The following is a 15,594-nucleotide window of genomic DNA, read 5'->3' as shown; positions in this document are numbered from 1 at the left end:
TCTTGTCCTTTATCTAAAATCGACCTTTTTCCATCCCTTCACAACATTCTTGAGGTGGATGTCCTCTCCTGTGTGTGTGTGTCTCCCATCCGTCCCACCACATACTTCCTGTCGTCCCCTCCTCCTCCTACTGTACATAACACGGCCTCCTTGATAATCCTACCCAGCGCCTCTGCTCTGTCTGTCGACAACGGAATCTTCAGTATCTCTAAATCTTGGTTTTCCCTCTCAAGTCTCAGGATGATCTCTATAAGCTCTTGGTCATCTTCTGCTTTGTCTAGATTGTGCTTCCTCTTGGTGTGTGTGTGTGTGTGTGTGTGTGTGTGTGTGTGTGTGTGTGTGTGTGTGGGTGTGTGTGTGTGTCTAATTACCTATTTGTACTGTATTGGAGGGGGAGTCTTACACTCGTAGGGCCCCATCTCTTGAACATTACCGTTCTACAGGACCTTGAGTGTGTATTTGGTGTTGGCATTGATTGTGTACTCGTGTGTGTGTGTGTGTGTGTGTGTGTGTGTGTGTGTGTGTGTGTGTGTGTGTGTGTGTGTGTGTGCACCCGCGAAGCCTTCAGCAACATGAGGGCTTCAAGACATGTACCGTCTTGTGCTGTGGCCCCAGACAGGGGCGTGGGTGTGGGTGAGGAGGCATCAGGCGAGTGTGAGGGACGGAGGCATTACGTACTTCCCGACCATCCCATTTTAGGCCTGGGATTCCCAACCAGGGTCTTGGGAGGCGTGAGGCAAGCACTCAGCCACCAAGGTGTCCCATCCCAGAAGCAGTGAATAACAAGACAACACAATAAATTAACTGGTAAACATGCAATACATGCAATACTTAGCGAGTTCTTGGTTTCCATGTCATCATAGTAAGGGTGTTGTAAGGGGGGTAGGGTTGTGGTAGACCACGGGGTTCCTGGTTGTTGTGAGGGAGGTACAATCACCATTAAGATCCCAGCCCGACCACACAACCCTGGTCTAGGGAAGTAACGTCATCATCACAACCCCAGCCCGACCACACAACCCTGGTGTAGGGAGGTAACATCATCACCACAGCCCCAGCCCGACTACACAACCGTGGTTTAGGGAGGTAACGCCATCATCACAACCCCAGCCCGACTACACAACCCTGGTCTAGGGAGGTACCACCATTTCATAACCCCGGCCCTACAACACAACCCTGGTCTAGGGTGGTACCACCATCTTACAAGCCCAATCTTACTACACAACCCTGGTTTAGGGAGGTACCATCATTTCATAACCCTGACCCTACTACACAACCCTGAAGCAAAAGCTAAATGTCTAGCGTTCACATTTAACTTCGCCCCTTCCCATTTTCTTTGTGTACAAGTCTCCAGGGTGTTTCTGAATACAGTAAATACAAGATTTATTATGTCTCTGGTGTGGACGAGTTTGGCACCACTGACCAGGAGGACCTGGTGTGGAGGAGTTTGGCACCACTGACCAGGAGGACCTGGTGTGGAGGAGTCTGGCGCCACTGACCAGGAGGACCTGGTGTGGAGAAGTTTGGCGCCACTGACCAGGAGGACCTGGTGTGGAGGAGTTTGGCGCCACTGACCAGGAGGACCTGGTGTGGAGGAGTTTGGCACCACTGACCAGGAGGACCTGGTGTGGAGGAGTCTGGCGCCACTGACCAGGAGGACCTGGTGTGGAGAAGTTTGGCACCACTGACCAGGAGGACCTGGTGTGGAGGAGTTTGGCGCCACTGACCAGGAGGACCTGGTGTGGAGAAGTTTGGCACCACTGACCAGGAGGACCTGGTGGTGGAGGAGTCTGGCGCCAATGACCAGGAGGACCTGGTGTGGAGAAGTTTGGCACCACTGACCAGGAGGACCTGGTGTGGAGGAGTTTGGCGCCACTGACCAGGAGGACCTGGTGTGAAGTTTGGCACCACTGACCAGGAGGACCTGGTGGTGGAGGAGTCTGGCGCCACTGACCAGGAGGACCTGGTGGTGGAGGAGTCTGGCGCCACTGACCAGGAGGACCTGGTGTGGAGAAGTTTGGCGCCACTGACCAGGAGGACCTGGTGTGGAGGAGTTTGGCGCCACTGACCAGGAGGACCTGGTGTGGAGAAGTTTGGCACCACTGACCAGGAGGACCTGGTGGTGGAGGAGTCTGGCGCCACTGACCAGGAGGACCTGGTGGTGGAGGAGTCTGGCGCCACTGACCAGGAGGACCTGGTGGTGGAGGAGTCTGGCGCCACTGACCAGGGGGACCTGGTGGTGGAGGAGTCTGGCGCCACTGACCAGGAGGACCTGGTGGTGGAGGAGCCTGGCGCCACTGACCAGGAGGACCTGGTGGTGGAGGAGTCTGGCGCCACTGACCAGGAGGACCTGGTGTGGAGGAGTCTGGCGCCACTGACCAGGAGGACCTGGTGGTGGAGGAGTCTGGCGCCACTGACCAGGAGGACCTGGTGTGGAGGAGTTTGGCGCCACTGACCAGGAGGACCTGGTGGTGGAGGAGTCTGGCGCCACTGACCAGGAGGACCTGGTGTGGAGGAGTTTGGCGCCACTGACCAGGAGGACCTGGTGCGACCACCTCAGCCAACCCATCACATGTTGACGCAAGGCCCCCAACCCATCACATGTTGACGCAAGGCCCCCAACCCATCACATGTTGACGCAAGGCCCCAACCCATCACATGTTGACGCAAGACCCCCAACCCATCACATGTTGACGCAAGGCCCCCAACCCATCACATGTTGACGCAAGGCCCCCAACCCATCACATGTTGACGCAAGGCCCCCAACCCATCACATGTTGACGCAAGGCCCCCAACCCATCACATGTTGACGCAAGGCCCCCAACCCATCACATGTTGACGCAAGGCCCCCAACCCATCACATGTTGACGCAAGGCCCCCAACCCATCACATGTTGACGCAAGGCCCCCAAGCCATCACATGTTGACGCAAGGCCCCCAACCCATCACATGTTGACGCAAGGCCCCAACCCATCACATGTTGACGCAAGGCCCCCAACCCATCACATGTTGACGCAAGGCCCCAACCCATCACATGTTGACGCAAGGCCCCAACCCATCACATGTTGACGCAAGGCCCCCAACCCATCACATGTTGACGCAAGGCCCCTAACCCATCACATGTTGACGCAAGGACCTCAACATCTGACATTATGGCCAGTGTGGCTCCCACTGCGGGTGCTGAAGTACCGCGCCATGACCCGTGGCTTTGTTTCTGAGCAAATTACGTAACGTCCACCCACTGGGGTCTGACTAAGACCCTTTTTTTTGGTGACCCCGTGTGACCCTTTTGCGCTACCGCTCACAGGATGAGCATCGGGTGGGGGGGCTGCACAATAAACATGCCTGGGTTACCGGCACAGGTCACTCCAATCTGGACGATCATCAACGTTATGTGATCTTAAGGAAGGAGAGAGTCAGCGAATTTCTGGTGCTACCTACTGCTATGGAGGGGAATCCCTCGTGTAGAATACTACCTAATCTAGGTGGCAGCACAGCAGACGTGGCCACTGTCTGGGTGGCAGCACAGCAGACGTGGCCACTGTCCGGGTGGCAGCACAGCAGACGTGGCCACTGTCTGGGTGGCAGCACAGAGACGTGGCCACTGTCTGGTAGCACACAAGACGTGGCCACTGTCTCTTTGGCAGCAAAGAAGACGTGGCCACTGTCTGGGTGGCAGCAACGAAGACGTGGCCACTGTCCGGGTGGCAGCACAGCAGACGTGGCCACTGTCCGGGTGGCAGCACAGCAGACGTGGCCACTGTCCAGGTGGCAGCACAGCAGACGTGGCCACTGTCCAGGTGGCAGCACAGCAGACGTGGCCACTGTCCGGGTGGCAGCACAGCAGACGTGGCCACTGTCTGGGTGGCAGCACAGAGACGTGGCCACTGTCTGGTAGCACACAAGACGTGGCCACTGTCTCTTTGGCAGCAAAGAAGACGTGGCCACTGTCTGGGTGGCAGCAACGAAGACGTGGCCACTGTCCGGGTGGCAGCACAGCAGACGTGGCCACTGTCCGGGTGGCAGCACAGCAGACGTGGCCACTGTCTGGGTGGCAGCACAACAGACGTGGTCACTGTCCGGGTGGCAGCACAGCAGACGTGGCCACTGTCTGGGTGGCAGCACAACAGACGTGGCCACTGTCCAGGTGGCAGTAGAGCAGACGTGGCCACTGTCCGGGTGGCAGCACAGCAGACGTGGCCACTGTCCGGGTGGCAGCACAGCAGACGTGGCCACTGTCCAGGGTGGCAGCACAGCAGACGTGGCCACTGTCTGGGTGGCAGCACAGCAGACGTGGCCACTGTCCAGGTGGCAGCACAACAGACGTGGCCACTGTCCAGGGTAGCAGCACAGCAGACGTGGCCACTGTCCGGGTGGCAGCACAGCAGACGTGGCCACTGTCTGTTGGCAGCACAGCAGACGTGGCCACTGTCAGGGTGGCAGCACAGCAGACGTGGCCACTGTCCGGGTGGCAGTAGAGCAGACGTGGCCACTGTCCGGGTGGCAGCACAGCAGACGTGGCCACTGTCCAGGTAGCAGCACAGCAGACGTGGCCACTGTCCAGGTGGCAGCACAGCAGACGTGGCCACTGTCTGGTTGACAGCACAGCAGACGTGGCCACTGTCCGGGTGGCAGCACAGCAGACGTGGCCACTGTCCGGGTGGCAGCACAGCAGACATGGCCACTGTCCGGGTGGCAGCACAGCAGACGTGGCCACTGTCCGGGTGGCAGCACAGCAGACGTGGCCACTGTCTGGGTGGCAGCACAACAGACGTGGCCACTGTCCGGGTGGCAGCACAGCAGACGTGGCCACTGTCTGGGTGGCAGCACAACAGACGTGGCCACTGTCCAGGTGGCAGTAGAGCAGACGTGGCCACTGTCCGGGTGGCAGCACAGCAGACGTGGCCACTGTCCGGGTGGCAGCACAGCAGACGTGGCCACTGTCCAGGTGGCAGCACAGCAGACGTGGCCACTGTCTGGGTGGCAGCACAGCAGACGTGGCCACTGTCCAGGTGGCAGCACAACAGACGTGACCACTGTCCAGGTAGCAGCACAGCAGACGTGGCCACTGTCCGGGTGGCAGCACAGCAGACGTGGCCACTGTCCGGGTGGCAGCACAGCAGACGTGGCCACTGTCCAGGTGGCAGCACAGCAGACGTGGCCACTGTCCGGGTGGCAGTAGAGCAGACGTGGCCACTGTCCGGGTGGCAGCACAGCAGACGTGGCCACTGTCCAGGTGACAGCACAGCAGACGTGGCCACTGTCCAGGTGGCAGCACAGCAGACGTGGCCATTGTCTGGGTGGCAGCACAGCAGACGTGGCCATTGTCCGGGTGGCAGCACAGCAGACGTGGCCACTGTCTGGGTGGCAGCACAACAGACGTGGCCACTGTCTGGGTGGCAGACAGCAGACGTGGCCACTGTCCGGGTGGCAGCACAGCAGACGTGGCCACTGTCTGTTTGGCAGCAACGAAGACGTGGCCACTGTCTGGGTGGCAGCACAGCAGACGTGGCCACTGTCTGGGTGGCAGCACAGCAGACGTGGCCACTGTCCAGGTAGCAGCACAGCAGACGTGGCCACTGTCCAGGTAGCAGCACAGCAGACGTGGCCACTGTCCAGGTGGCAGCACAGCAGACGTGGCCACTGTCTGTTTGACAGCACAGCAGACGTGGCCACTGTCCGGGTGGCAGCACAGCAGACGTGGCCACTGTCCGGGTGGCAGCACAGCAGACATGGCCACTGTCCGGGTGGCAGCACAGCAGACGTGGCCACTGTCCGGGTGGCAGCACAGCAGACGTGGCCACTGTCCGGGTGGCAGCACAGCAGACGTGGCCACTGTCCGGGTGGCAGCACAGCAGACGTGGCCACTGTCTGTTTGGCAGCAACGAAGACGTGGCCACTGTCTGGGTGGCAGCACAGCAGACGTGGCCACTGTCCAAGCAGCAGCACAGCAGACGTGGCCACTGTCCAGGTAGCAGCACAGCAGACGTGGCCACTGTCCAGGTAGCAGCACAGCAGACGTGGCCACTGTCCAGGTGGCAGCACAGCAGACGTGGCCACTGTCTGTTTGACAGCACAGCAGACGTGGCCACTGTCCGGGTGGCAGCACAGCAGACGTGGCCACTGTCCGGGTGGCAGCACAGCAGTAGGTAATAAGTCATCATAAACCATATAAAGCATTACATTTCCTAGCTTGATCTCCGCCATGCACAGTGACGAGTGAGAGTAATCATACTGGGAGATGGTTACCTGGACTTCTGGTCTTCCAGTCAAGAGAACGTTCTGCTCATCTTCCTGTGTATTAAGACGAGACTAAAGCCCGTACAGCTGGTAGCAGTACTGGTGGACATTATTTCTAACGTGCAGACCATCTGTGTTTAATATTATGGCTGGGGAGGTAGTGAGGTTTGGTGATGAGACTTGCCACAGTCCCCTCACAGTGTGTGTGTGTGTGTGTGTGTGTGTGTGTGTTTGGGCTGGCTGGGGAGGAACCTCCTCTGTAAGGTGTTCGAACACATGAGGTTACATATACTCAGGATTGACGCCTCCTCCTCCTCCTCCTCCTCCTATTGTTGTTACTGGGACATTCCATGGGGCGACCTGTTGCCCGGGTGGTGGTGTGGCGCCCCACAGCGTCTGCCAGGCTCGCTGCTACTAAAGGTCGAGCAGTGCGTGCGTCCTGAGCCAGTCTGGTGTGGTGGGGTGGGGTGTGGTGTGGTGGGGTGTTGTGGGGTGGGGTGTGGTGGGGTGTGGTGGGGTGTGGTGTGGTGTGGTGTGGTGGGGTGGGGTGGGGTGTGGTGTGGTGTGGTGTGGTGTGGTGTGGTGTGGTGGGGTGGGGTGTGGTGTGTGTGTGGAACCTTCACCTCACTGCTCCCTCATGGTCGGTCTTTAACCCTCCCTCATTCGCCACACAGAGGCATTGTGAGGATAAAGGACAAATGATAATCAAGACAAACTTCTATTTTTGTTTATTCAGAAGCGCCTGACTTCCTTAATACCAAACTCACTATACAGTTTTGTGTCATACACATCGCTACAACCCTTGTGGTGTGTATGAAGTCCTATCTATACATACACATTATTACATTCCATCTGCCGTGTGTATGAAGACCTATGTATACATACACATCACTACGTCTTATCTGTTGTATGTAAGAAGACTTACCTATACACATTATAGTAACCCAGATATAATGGTCAGTTCCAGGGAACATAACACTGAACAACCTTCACAAAAGTGAACAAATAACTAATGACTCGTCTGTATGGGGTTGGGGTGGGGTTGTGAAGGGGTGGTTGGGGTGGGGAGGAAGCGTAAAATCATGGGTAATGATTATGATATCCGTAAAGGTGATAATGATCATAGCACAAGTTATGATAATCAAAAGATTAGAGAGATTATCATAATGATACATGATAACCACACTTATGGTAATGGTAATAATAATGATAATAATGATACCACTCAAGCAGTTATAATAATGGTAATAATGATAATCATAATAATAAGTAATAATAATGATAATGATAATAGTAATAATAATTATAATAATAATAATAATAATAATAATAATAATAATAATAATAATAACAACAGTAATGATAATGATAATAATAATAATGATTATAATTGGTAGTGTGAATGACTAATTTCTCAGGTAACTTGCGAACTACACATACCAGATGCAGGTAGACATAGCCAGAATAAACAAAATTACCCAAAATATTTCATCACGACGAACACAACTTTCCTCGCAACCCAGATACCTAACCTCGGGTGTTCCTGGAGATGGTGACGTGCAGCGCTGGCCCACAGGTCGTGGCCAACCCCAGCCCCTTGCCTGGTAACCCTGCCAACTACAGGTCCTCACCTGATACCCTGACAACTAAAGGTCCTCTCGCCTGGTAACCCTGCCAACTACAGGCCCCTCACCTGACACCCTGTCAACCACAGGTCCTCGCCTGGTAACCCATGCCAACTACAGGTCCTCACTTGATACCCTGTCAACCACAGGTCCTCTCGCCTGGTAACCCTGCCAACTACAGGTCCTCACCTGGTACCCTGCCAACCACAAAACCTCACCTGGTACCCTGCCAACAACAGGCCCTCACCTGTTACCCTGCCAAACCACATGTCCTCACCTGGTACCCTGCCAACAACAGGTCCTCACCTGGTAACCCTACCAGCCACAGACCCTCACCTGGTACCCTGCCAACCACAAAACCTCACCTGGTACCCTGCCAACCACAATTCCTCACCTGGTACCCTGCCAACCAGAGACCCTTCGCCTGGTACCTTGCCAGCTACAGTTCTTCGCCTGGCACCCTGCCAGCTACAGGGTCCCCCCACAGAGGTGTTGGCTAGTGAGAACATCAACAACATGCAGCTTGGCCAACCACGTCACTAGCCACTAGCTGAGTCAGGCCGTCCCCGCTTGCCCAGCACTCAAGCCCGCGGCCCCCCAAGGCCACTACCCCAGGCCTGGACTCCGTTCTGGGTGATGTTTACCCCAGGGGAGCAGCTTGGCCACCGAGAGGGCTTGATCGTGTGAAGGCTCCTGTGACGCCTCATCACACGTAACCTAATGTACGTGACACCAGCTGATGTTTGGGAAATTGATGTTCCACCGATCTCAACACTCCTGGACCAGGATGAGACGTGGGTGGGTGTGTATGTGTGTGTGTGTGTGTGTGAGTGAATTTGACCGATGCCGACATGACTTTATGTGATCGACACAAATCTTTCATTATGGGTAGAACTGATGAACCGCGGCGAAACACGACGGAGCAAAAGAAAGTTGGAGAAGCTTTACATTTCCAACACGACAGCACAGTGACGTAACAGTGACGCTCCCGACGAGAAGCCGGGTTGACGAAAGACCCACAAGAGGACGAGGGGGTTCGACAGCGCATGAAGAGGCTGGAGTACACAAGGGGGACACAGAGGACGAGGAAACTCGACCAAGGTTGAAGAAGCTGGAGTAAACAGGGGGCAAAATGAACGAAGGGATTCGACAGGGGTGGAAGGTAGAGTAGATAGGAGGCACAGAGAACAACGTGGCTTGATGAGGGTTGAAGCAGCTGAGTACACCAGATCTGCTGAGGAGACCAAACCTGCTGGCGATCTCGAACCAGTGAAGGATACCAGACCCACTGAGGATGAATAGCGACAACATAGCAGATTAGCGTAACTGTATAAAGGAAATCGCTAGAGAAGGACAGCTTTAGCAGAATTATGGGCAGAGGCAACTCATGGTGCCAGTACGCGGGCAGAGATGGGGTAGTGATCGTACAAAGCAAGATTAACTTGCAAGACGTAATCAAAAAGGTTGAACAAGGTGAGTGAGAGTGTACAGTTTACCACTGAGGAGGCAGAGGGTTAAGTTTCGTCCCTGAACGCCAACAGACAAACTCAGTTCTTATCGTAGAAGAGATAAATCATGTGGCTGAAACGTATCTCATCAAGCTAGGCTACCCCATGTGTCAACACATCAGTCTCCAGAACAAAGTGAGGAGTATAAGGGAGAGAAAAAGACAAGGGTAGCAAATGGGAAGAATAAAAACACGAGGTGAATTATCCGACAAGCAACAGGTTCCTTGTCGTGGCTAATTCTCGGCAAATCTTAGACGCTTCCGTGGAACAGGACAACGTCTGTGATGTTACAAAAACCTGATCGAGGAAGGCGATCGAGGAAGGCAACACGACACAAGCAGCAGAGCATGTATCGTGTACAGGATTCCCTACAATGATTGCCGTAAAACCTTTCCAGGAAACAGAGCCTGAGTTAGAGAGGATTCATAGAAAACAAAATCGACTTAACGAAATCAGAGAACAAAATTCTCCCGTAGTACACGTGGATGAGATGGGGCATCTATCTAGATGGGACGAAGCCAAAATGTTGTAACGAGAGAAAAAGGGAGAACTAGAAGTACCGCGGATAATAGTGGAAGATTCCACCAATACAAGGTTCGGCTTTGTCCACTGGGTCTCTTGCAATGCACGAGTGATCAGCCAGGGAGTGGGGTATGAGGGTACCTGGGGGAGAGAGACACACCAGTCGGCTCAATCAGAGGACGAGAACGAAGCTGGTGGGGAGCCTGCCAGCCGGATTTGAAACGTGGCGTGTATAGGTATGCTTGATGTATCCCTGTTATGTTATTCTGCTTGAGGAAGACTTTGTGTCGCTACGTCGGGAATAAAGTCTGCTCTAACCTTGTGTTTCTCTACCACCTCATCACCTGCATATATAAATATACATATATATATATATATATATATATATATATATATATATATATATATATATATATATATATATATATATATATAACGCACTACAAACAGCATAAATAGATATATAAACCACGCTTCTTGGAGTCGATTTCATTTGTCCAAAAATTTTCGACCCCAGACGATCCCCTCAAGTGGGACTGGTACCAGCAGGTCTCGTGTGCGATGATCCTAAATTCTTTCATGAATAGACATCAAGACTCCAAGGAATGTGGCTCTATCTTCCTTCGTTATTCTCATCATTGTTCTGTCAGATGAATATACATTACACCCGTACCTGCTTCAAGGCTTTTGGGACGATGGTCGAACCTGCTCAGCTACCACCGCCACCACCCGGGTCTAAGTCATCTTCATGCTGATTCTTTCCCTTCCTCACCGATTTGTTGTATTTCCCCTGTCAATGTATTATGCTGGACACACTATATAACTGCTGGGACGAGAATTTAAACCACTACAGCACTACGGAAGGAGCCAGTGAGCTAAACCTAGCGCCACTAGGAACCTTGACTAGTCAGCTGTCTAATGTTGACAACACCTGGACCCTGCTACTCAAGATACTCAGGATTTTTCATTCATTACATTTTTGTTTTCTGTAATCGTATTTCATATATATATATATATATATATATATATATATATATATATATATATATATATATATATATATATATATATATATATTCATATGTATATTTTGAACACGTGAATGGTACAGACAGCTACCAACATTCTCGATGGCTACAAACAATTCATGAAAACTCTCATATAATGTTCTAGTTCTAAAACTTTATGTGATACAATATAGTCAAATCATAAGACGTAAATTCATAAACAACAGCACACTGACAGTGTCTCAAACAATAATTCATACAGTTGTAGGTTGTAGTGTACAGGTTTACAGTAAGAGTATGGAACAGTCAACTAAAAACGGACATGTTGGTTAATACGAACACATATTCCTGTATAAATTGTCGTACTTGGATGTAAACAAGGGCACACATCTTTAAATAACACACTTCTGAAAACAAGAGTACACAATTGTGTCAACAACAAATTACACGTCTGTAAACAATAGGACTCATAAAACAGGGCGATGACCCTTGAAAACTATGATATTTACCCTTGTAAATAATACCATACGTCGCAAACAATAACATACATCTATATAAACAAGAATACACACGTCTGCAGTGTATATACCTCCCTAAAACAATAGATCCGACGCTTCGCGCTGCAAGTTATTGCCTTTGATATTGAACATTACACACAATTGTGGCACTTGGAGACACAAACAATACGATGTTTGATTTTGTTTGACACCCAGAGAAATAAAGATCGTCTTTCACATCCCTAACAAACATGGTTTGCAGATCTTTAGTACAAATATTCAACAGACTTAAAGCTATACGCATGACCTACATGATACATGTTGTATGATACTCTCAATACAGTAATATACAGTTGATAATAACGCCGTGCCAACAATAAGGGACATATGAGCTGAGTGACAGGTGCTGCCCCTCGGGAGAAGACGCAACCCCACGGGGGAGATGCTAGCCCACAGAGGGGGGACCACAGGCCCACACAAGGTCACTCCACCCCGTGGCTTCTTCCCACTACCAAGGGGAATTATTGCCACGGACAGGAGCAGCAGCAGGTGTTCCCTGAACACACTATAAGAGAAGCAGGTGTTCCCTGGAGACAATACAGGAGCAGCAGGTGTTCCCTGAACACACTATAAGAGAAGCAGGTGTTCCCTAGAGACAATACAGGGACAGCAGGTGTTCCCAGGCCACACTGCTAGAGCGGCAGGTGTTCCCTGGAGACAATAAAGGGCAGCAGGTTTTTCCCTAGACACACGAGAACAGCAGTTGCTCCCTGAACACTCCACTGGAGCAGCAGATGTTCCCTCGACACACCACAAGAGCAGTATGTGTTCCCTTGACACACTGCAGGAGTAGCAGGTGTTGCCTGGGCACACCACAAGAGCAACAACTGTGCCCTGGGCACACACCACAAGAGCAGCAGGTGTTCTCTGGACACTACAGGTGCAGCAGGTGTTCCCTGTACACAACTACATGGTCTATACTACACCTGTGCCGTGTGGGTGTGCTAGAGTCTGGTTGTTACTAATTGCAAGAGATACAGGAATGCATTTACTGATTTTATTTAGGACCAGATGTCAAGGGAAGGACAAGTGTCGGGAGCTACGAGCGATGTGTCAGCTGGGAGTCGCTGTTCCGGGAGGAGTAGAAGTTGGAGTGGTGTAACGGTTCGTTTCGGACGCCCTCCTCCCGGTATGTGGGCGAGGATGCCACTCCAGGAGGTAAGAGGCCATGAAGAAGCTGTCACTTTACCGATGGTCAGTGTCTAACGAAGACAGAGGAGTGTGGAGCCAGTAGAGAGGCGTCTTGAGTGGGGAGGGGAGGAGGCGTTGAGTGTGGTGCCTCAGGTGCGGCTGTGCTCCGGGGAAGGGTCGGTGGGCGGGACGGTCGTGTTGACGATGTTCACTCCTGACGAGGCTTCCTGCAGCTCCCGCAGGATCTCTTCGTTCTCCTTCCTCACTGCAAGGAAGGCACAGAATCAGTCAGACGTTACGTGTATGGGGCGGAGGAGGAGACACAAATTAGTACAACAATGAAATTCTGGCCAACTAAAACAACATACTAATAATCTCATATATTTAATTGTACTAATGTTCCCTGACGATATGTGTCAACACTGCAGTAATGTAATACCAACTCTAAAACTGATTATTGTTCTCTCTTTTTCCCTGGACTTCTCAAATGACCTCTGTATATTTGTAAACCTTGTGATCCCTTCTGCTGTACACTGCCGACATGGCTAGGCTTTGTTGTCAACGCTGCCCCAACCAGACCAGCTCTTTAATAACACCGTTAAGAAATTCGGGGGCACTTAGATGTTGATAGCCTTAGAAGTATTCTAATATATCCCATAATAAGGAAGGCATACTTTATCATATTTACATGAACAAGGACAAATACAAGCTAGAGAATATGAAATGGTAGATTGTCATCTGGGGGTCGGGTATATGAGGATAGCTAAAGTGGACATGATAGAGTGAACTTACGTTTTCAGATAGGCTTGTAAATCTGAACCAAAATTAGGGTTTGTAATACCTGAAACATTTGTTTTCTGGAAAAAAAAAATGATAAAATGATCTGTTAACAGTAGAGCGCTCTTATGAATGATTTTTTTTTTTTTTTCATTGATCGTCGTGTTCCCTGTGTTTGCAATCAGCACCAGGAAACAGCACTAACGCTGCCTCGCAAACGCAGGAAACAGCGACCAAGTACGGAACTAGTGACTAATGAAGACTTTAAACTACGATAGATTATCATGACATTCATGGTTGTTTAGGAAGATTAGACGTAAACTAAGTTCATTTAAGATCACCTTAGACAAGTAAATGTACACCTCACGTATTTACGTACAAGATCTTAAAACACCCAGGAACTACACTGCTCTGATTGTCCAGTGTAAACATTTCCTCCGTCAGTACACATAGCCACGACCCTGTGTGATGGTGTGTATGGTGGTGCAAACCTGCCTCCCCCTAGGCGCTGGTCGGTGGCAGGGAGCAACAACGGATGAAAACTTTACCTGTACAGATCAACAGCGACGACTGCTGAGGTAACTGACTGGGGGCCAGAGAGATGGTGGAGGACGGGGTGGACGGGAGAGACGGTGAATGACAGGGAACGGACAGGAGACGGTGCATGACAGGGAACGGACAGGAGACGGTGCATGACAGGAGGTAGTGGAGGATAGACGGTGCATGACAGGAGGTGGTTGGGAGAGACGGTGAATGACAGGGAATGGACAGGAGACGGTGAATGACAGGGAATGGACAGGAGACGGTGCATGGCAGGAGGTAGTGGGGATAGACGGTGCATGACAGGAGGTGGTTGGGAGAGACGGTGCAGGAGAAGGAGCGGGTGGACGGGAGAGATGATAAACAAGGATAAGTGAAACAGAAGAATAAGGGTCACGGTATCATGAAGATGCCATATGGCAGGCAACGTTAAGCCCAGACGTGGACCAGTAGGCTCCTCCAAGCTTAATTTCCAGTGTTTTATCACTGGTACGACAGGTGGTTGGCAAGGGTAAGGCACAGGTGGTGTGGCAGCCAGCCACCTGCCGACTTGTTCTGGGGCGTGGGTGGAGGGGAAGGAGGAGGAGGAGGAGGAGGAGGAGGAGGAGGAGGAGGAAGAGGAAGGAGGAGGAAGAGGAAGGGGTTGGACCTGGGGAGCGGGAACAGTGGAGAAGCCGAGAATATTTACATAGCGTTCAGATGTATGGCGTAGGTTTTACCGAGCGTTCAGATGTATGGCATAGGTTTTACAGAGCGTTCAGATGTATGGCGTAGGTTTTACAGAGCGTTCAGATGTATGGCGTAGGTTTTACCGAGCGTTCAGATGTATGGCGTAGGTTTTACAGAGCGTTCAGATGTATGGCGTAGGTTTTACATAGCGTTCAGATGTATGGCGTAGGTTTTACAGAGCGTTCAGATGTATGGCGTAGGTTTTACCGAGCGTTCAGATGTATGGCATAGGTTTTACAGAGCGTTCAGATGTATGGCTTAGGTTTTACCGAGCGTTCAGATGTATGGAGTAGGTTTTACAGAACGTTCAGATGTATGGCATAGGTTTTACAGAGCGTTCAGATGTATGGCATAGGTTTTACAGAGCGTTTAGATGTATGGTACAGGTTTTACAGAGCGTTCAGATGTATGGCGTAGGTTTTACCGAGCGTTCAGTCGTATGGCATAGGTTTTACAGAGCGTTCAGATGTATGGCGTAGGTTTTACAGAGCGTTCAGATGTATGGCACAGGTTTTACAGAGCGCTCAGATGTATGGCGTAGGTTTTACAGAGCGTTCAGATGTATGGCATAGGTTTTACATAGCGTTCAGATGTATGGCGTAGGTTTTACAGAGCGTTCAGATGTATGGCATAGGTTTTACATAGCGTTCAGATGTATGGCGTAGGTTTTACCTAGCGTTCAGATGTATGGCATAGGTTTTACGGAGCGTTCAGATGTATGGCACAGGTTTTACCGAGCGTTCAGATGTATGGCATAGGTTTTACGGAGCGTTCAGATGTATGGCACAGGTGTAAATTTACCGAGCGTTCAGATGTATGGCGTAGGTTTTACAGAGCGTTCAGATGTATGGCGTAGGTTTTACAGAGCGTTCAGATGTATGGCGTAGGTTTTACCGAGCGTTTAGATGTATGGCATAGGTTTTGCAGAGCGTTCAGATGTATGGCATAGGTTTTACAGAGCG

General features: G+C 51.5%; 1 protein-coding gene across 2 annotated transcripts in view; it reads right to left on the bottom strand.

Moving 5' to 3' along the window:
• Window positions 1-6,949: 6,949 nt before the first annotated feature.
• Window positions 6,950-15,594, bottom strand: part of LOC139764997 (uncharacterized) — a 220,176-nt gene continuing 211,531 nt past the window's right edge. Inside the window, exons 3-4 of one of the 2 annotated variants that reach the window (XR_011716540.1) lie at window positions 7,930-12,851; window positions 6,950-7,867 (exon numbers count right to left, since the gene is read on the bottom strand). Coding sequence is in view for 1 of the 2 variants with exons in the window: in XM_071692048.1 (XP_071548149.1) it covers window positions 12,736-12,851 (116 nt within the window). In the remaining variant the exon portion in view is untranslated. Of the gene's footprint in view, window positions 12,852-15,594 lie in introns of both variants that reach the window. The other variant, XM_071692048.1, reaches the window with a different exon arrangement.

Source organism: Panulirus ornatus, chromosome 52 (genome assembly GCF_036320965.1).
Source record: "Panulirus ornatus isolate Po-2019 chromosome 52, ASM3632096v1, whole genome shotgun sequence".
Lineage (NCBI taxonomy): Eukaryota > Metazoa > Arthropoda > Malacostraca > Decapoda > Palinuridae > Panulirus > Panulirus ornatus.
Note: the sequence above shows the minus strand (reverse complement) of the source record. Positions and strands in the feature narration are given on the sequence as shown.